This window comes from Rutidosis leptorrhynchoides, chromosome 4 (genome assembly GCF_046630445.1).
Source record: "Rutidosis leptorrhynchoides isolate AG116_Rl617_1_P2 chromosome 4, CSIRO_AGI_Rlap_v1, whole genome shotgun sequence".
Lineage (NCBI taxonomy): Eukaryota > Viridiplantae > Streptophyta > Magnoliopsida > Asterales > Asteraceae > Rutidosis > Rutidosis leptorrhynchoides.
This window is the reverse complement of record NC_092336.1, coordinates 479124901-479130793: the sequence shown is the minus strand read 5'-3', so window position 1 is coordinate 479130793 and position 5893 is coordinate 479124901. Positions and strand designations below refer to the sequence as shown.

The 5893-nt window shown below is 36.1% G+C and overlaps 1 protein-coding gene across 1 annotated transcript; it reads right to left on the bottom strand.

Annotated features, from left to right (window-relative positions):
* Positions 1-1214: 1214 nt before the first annotated feature.
* On the bottom strand, positions 1215-5522 carry LOC139842328 (uncharacterized). The gene is made up of 4 exons (XM_071832479.1): positions 3725-5522; positions 2923-3641; positions 1508-1560; positions 1215-1413 (listed from the first exon to the last, which is right to left on the bottom strand). Exons 1-4 carry the CDS (start codon positions 5520-5522, stop codon positions 1215-1217), a joined length of 2769 nt encoding a protein of 922 aa, XP_071688580.1.
* Between the last annotated feature and the right edge of the window lie 371 nt (positions 5523-5893).

Genomic DNA, 5893 nt, shown 5'->3' with positions numbered 1-5893 from the left:
AGATTATAACGTCATCATGTGCCATGTTACACGACTCTTACATTCTATCTAACCTCTAAACATATCAAGAACATATTATCTTGATAGTTCTATCTTTTCCCTTGAATTCAGGAAATCAACCGTGACTACGTCACCGGTTAAGACGAACTTGCATTTACTCATTTCATTCTTCGTGATAGCTTCACTCGAGTAGTCGAATTATCTTATCCATATTACTCAACAGTAATAAAATTCTATTTATCAGCTCATATTCGTCAGGAAAACATTCTTATTGTTAGCCATGACCATCCCAATCAAATTTCGGGACGAAATTTCTTTAACGGGTAGGTACTGTGACGACCCGTAAATTTCTGACCAAATTTAAACTTAATCTTTATATGGTTTTGACATGATAAGCAAAGTCTGTAATGTTGAGTCTCAAAAATTTTGCACTATTTTCATATATTCAATTGACCTTCGACTGCTCTCGACGATTCACGAACAATTAATTGTAAATAGATATGTGTATATGTATATATAAATAATAATTCGAAATATAATATGAAGTATTATATGTTGTTGTTATTAAAAATTAATAAAATAAAAATAGGATATATAATAATTATTATTTAAAATATATCTCTATATATAGAGAAATTATATTAAAAATAAATATTAAATGATTATAATACTCGTTTGATATTTCGATTGATATTAAGCAAGTTAAATTCAAACTTATGTAATTTTAAAATAAACGGTGATACGAAAATGAGTTCTATAAATTTTAGGCTTATTAAAAATATATTTAGGAACTATTTGTTAAGTTTTAACACTTTTTATATTTCACCCATAAATGAGAGGGACAGTTGATGCAATTTTTATTTAACAAATTAGTGATCGAATTTTATACCATAATGACCAAAATAAATAAATATAGTTAATTTAAAAATATGGAATTTTTCTGAACACTTTTATCCGCCACTGATTTCGCACGATACACAGTCCGGGAAAACTATCAGCACATAATGATAAATCGTAGGCTGCTTACTATTAGTGATAGACAATCACATGATTTAAATTTCTTAATTTATATTATAATCACTATTTGAAAAGGTTAAATGATTGGTAAGAGTTCAAATTATGTTATGCTTTTTATCTATCTACTATCAAACTCTATATATGTATACATAAGTATACAGATACATTGCCACTACATCACGATGAACAACCTTCGATCACCAATATCGAATATCATATCCACCACTCTTCACCATGACCTTCGAATACCATCGACACCCACTTCTAGTTTTCTGTTTATGTTCGACCAACAAAACAACCATATCACAACCACCGTGAACCACACCATCTCCACCATTCACACACCATCTTGTTTTCATCTTCTCCTTCATGATACCCTCAACAAAAACCATGAACCTGTTTATGTTTCTACTAATCGAGAACCACCACAAACCTTACACCTTTTTTTTCCAAAACCACTCGCAATCATCATCTTCCTCAAGCCACTTACCTGCAAATGCTGTTACACTTATTACTTCTACAAATATAAACGTTTTCGTCTTTCTGCAAATCACCACCATCCACAACATTGTTGCCCGTTAACTACTGCTCCTGCTACAGTAAACGATGGACAACATTACGTGTTTCGCTTAACCTAGTACACGTTTCGAGTAATTTTCTAAATGATTACATGTTTCGTTTGATTTCCTACACGATACGCGTAATTTATATTTTGTTGAAGAGGATTCTGTTGGCTGCTCAACAAAGGAATGATGAGGATGATTTAGTTATGTAAGATGATGATGGTAACAGTAGATGATGATGATGATGTTTTGATCGGATAAGAAATTGAAACCGAAACCCTTTTTATTTTTTTATTTGTCGACTTCTTGTTGTTCGAGGTTATAACTGGACACGAAACCCTTTTTACATCTTGGGCCAAATATACTACAATAGAATTGGTCTTGATTAAGTGGATATTGGGCCAATATATTTCAGATTCCTATTTTTGGGCCGAGGTTTATATATTTTTCTGTTGGGCTTATAAGTTAAGATGATGATGAAGAAATTATGATATGCTGATACGGGTTATAAATATTAGTATGTCATATTAATCAGGAATCAAATAGACAGAGTATTGGTTAAGGGATATTGAGGTTAACTGATAGGTCTTGGGTTCGAACCCAGGCTCTGGCATTTTTTTTTTTTTTTTGAAAAAGAAGAAAAGGGGAAAGAATATGATACTGGTTAAATGGATATGATTAGCAGATTAAAACAGAAAAACATGTTAGCTTGGATGGTTAGGGGCATTGCGGGTGAGCGAGAGGTCTTGAGTTCGAACTCGGTCTGAGGCAATTCTTTTTAGGAAAAGCTTTTAAAGAATATACAATCTTATTTTTTTATATATTATTATTATTGATATTATTATTTTTATTGATTATTGTTACTACTAGTAATATCATTTAATATTATAATTATAATGATTATTATTGTTACAAAATAAGTATTAGATATTTGTTATTATTATTATCACGGTTATAATTTCAATTAAAATTATTATTATTATTGTTATTAGTTTTTTTTTTTTTTGAAAAGCAGGTATTTTATTAAAACTCAATAATCGCAAGGTACAAAAATAATACACCGCACTCGTAGAGATGTCGAGTTAGAATCCTACGTCCGCTAAAGGGTAGAAGGCTAAACGCCCGACAACTTACAAATTACATATTACATATTTACAAGCAAGGAACTAGGATTATGTAGCCATTCATGCCATTCGATTCTTCTTTTTTTGCAACGCTTCGCAACCCAATCATAGCTTAGGACTTGAATTTCGCTTAGGGCATTTGGAGGAGTCCAAGATGTCTCCTTAAAAACTTTTTGATTTCAATTCTTCCAAATGAGGTACCCGCAAGTCCATTCTACCGCTTGCCAAAGTAGATGTCCCCAATCGGAACAACTCGAAGGAACAAGACCACGAAAGAGATCATCAAAAGAGAGGTTGGCCGAATCAAATCCCCACCAATCACGAACTTTTTCCCAAACTACCCAAGCATGTGAGCACGACAAGAGTGAATAACCCACCGTTTCAATATTCGAATCGCAAAGCGGGCATAGAACGGAATGAAGATCAATCCCCCGTTTGTCAAGTTCGGACAACATGGGCAATCTTTCCCGCTTCGCTCTCCATACAAAGATTTCTACTTTTTTAGGTACAAGGTTATTTTTCATTGAAGCCACACATGTAGTACTTGAAGGATACACCTTTTCCATGATATGTTTTGTTAACCTTTTGGTAGAGAAAGAACCGAAATTGCTTAGCTTCCACGAAAAGTAATCCTCTTTTTCCGGGTTCAATGTCACACTTGAGAGAATTGCTTTAAGTCTATCCAACTCATCCTTTGTACGACCCGTAATCGAGCGAGACCAACTCCACGAAAAAACTACCGAGCCACCAAACGAATGTATACGATTAGCAACCAAAACTTGGGGATTAGATTCTAACCGCACCAATCTTTTGAAAACCTCCTTTAGTGGTTTGTCCAATAGCCAAACGTCTTCCCACAATTTAGTGTTATGCCCATTTCCTATCTTTCTTTCGAATGATCTTGAGAACTCGACCCCCGCATTATCTATCTCGATCCCTGCTTTAACAATGTAACTTCAAGTAGAATTAGTAGACAAAAAATTCCCCCGATATTTAGAAGCCCTGAATCCCCATAAATACTCTTAATGACCTTAACCCACAAGGAAGTGGGTTCGGTGAGAAACCTCCACCACCACTTGCCGATTAAAGCCAAATTTTTACAATTTAAAGAACCCACACTAAGTTCGCCATCCGCCCGGGAGCGAATGACATCATCCCATTTAACCCACGAAATTTTGGAAACATCACCCGACCCACCCCAAAAAAAATTGCGTCTTACACTCTCGAGTTTTTTAAGCACGAAGGGCGGGGCGCGGTAGAGCGAAAAGTAGTACAACGGTAAACTATTTAGAACCGCATATACGAGAGTTAAACGTCCACCGAATGAAATCGTACGAGCTTTCCAATCCAATAATCTCTTCACAAATTTATCAATCACCGGCTTCCAATTCGATAATTTTTTCACGTTAGCACCAATAGGAAGCCCAAGATAGGTCATAGGAAAGGTTCCAATATTACAACCGAACAAGTTTGACATATCCCTAACCTCCTCTTTGTCGACACCCACACCAAACAACTTACTCTTATTATAATTCACTTTGAGTCCGGAGCATAGTTCAAAGCACTTCAAGAGTTTCATTAAGTTTTCCAAATTCTCAAAACTCCACTTGCCAAAGAAAATGGTATCATCTGCATATTGTAAGTGAGACAAAGGGATTTTATCTTTACCAATTTCAACACCAAAGAATCGGCCATTTGAGACCGCCGATTTAGCCATCCAATTAAGTCCCTCTGCCGCTATAATGAAGAGAAAAGGGGATAGGGGATCACCTTGCATAACACCTCTCCCGAGGTTGAATTCCTTGGTTGGAGATCCATTGACTAAGACTGAGACGGATGCCGAACCGATACAAGAAGTAATCCATTTCCTCCACTTGGAACCAAACCCCATCAAGAGCATCATTTCATCCAAAAAATCCCAATTTAGACTATCAAAAGCCTTTTCAAAATCAACTTTAAACACCATACTCTTAATGTGCTTGCTCCTCAAAAATTCAAGAGACTCATTCGCAAACAAAACGCCATCCATAATATTTCTTCCTTTAATAAAAGCGCTTTGTTCAAAGCCAACAAGATTCGGGATGACTTTTTTAATGCGATTTGAAAGGAGCTTTGCAATAATCTTATAAAAGCTACCAATGAGACTAATAGGTCTATACTCGTTTAGATTTACCGGGTTGGCGACCTTAGGGATTAAGGTAATAAAAGACGAATTGCAGCCCGGAGAGATAGTACCGTTTTGCCAAAAACCACGGATAGCCTCTATTAAATCATCGCTAATAATTGCCCAAATTTTTTTAAAAAATCTCATGTTGAAGCCATCAGGTCCTGGAGCTTTGTTATTCGCACAACCATTTACCGTCTCCCAAATTTCTTCCCCACTAAACTGTTCCTCGAGCCCCATAGCTTGTGAAGTGGAAAGTTTAAAAATCTCAGTAGCCGTGGTCCCAGTGGTATTCGATGAAATATGTGCACTTGGTCTGCCAGCTATCACAGAAAGCCCAGAACCGCTGGCCTGTGAAGAAAACCCAAACGCACCCATGTGAACTGAACCAGGCCCAGGCCTGTTGACGCAATCAGGCCCACTCGAATTCTTTGGCAGCAAACTGGGACGAGAATGAACTTTTTTGCTGAAAATACCTTTAAAGTGTTCAAAAATCGCGTCCTTTACCACAATTGGATCTTCACACCATGACCCGTTAATGTTATGTCCACGAAAATTGCACTTACTATTTTTCCTACGAATCATAGCATGGAAGAACTTGGTGTTTTCATCTCCCTCGATGGTCCATTTTAATCGTGCCTTTTGTTTCAACATATTAGCTTTTATTTTTGTTTTTTTCCACCCAACGACGTCTACAATCTAACCATCTATCCCGTTCCGCATTCGTGATAGAATTTGATTCAGCCTTTAATTCCCATTCCGACACTTCTTTTTTAAGCCCATCAATTTCCTTATCAAGGCCCCCAAATTTATCATTACTCAACTCTCTTAAAGCAAACTTCACATTCTTAAGTCTATCCCTAAAATTGCTATCCTTTCTCGACCCCCGAATCGGTTGCTTCCAAGCCTCAATAATCACCTTATCAACATCCTCATAGTTAAACCACTCATGAAAAACTTTAAATGGCTTCGGTCCATAATCAATTAACTTATCTCTTAAAATCAAGGGACAATGATCCGAGAGG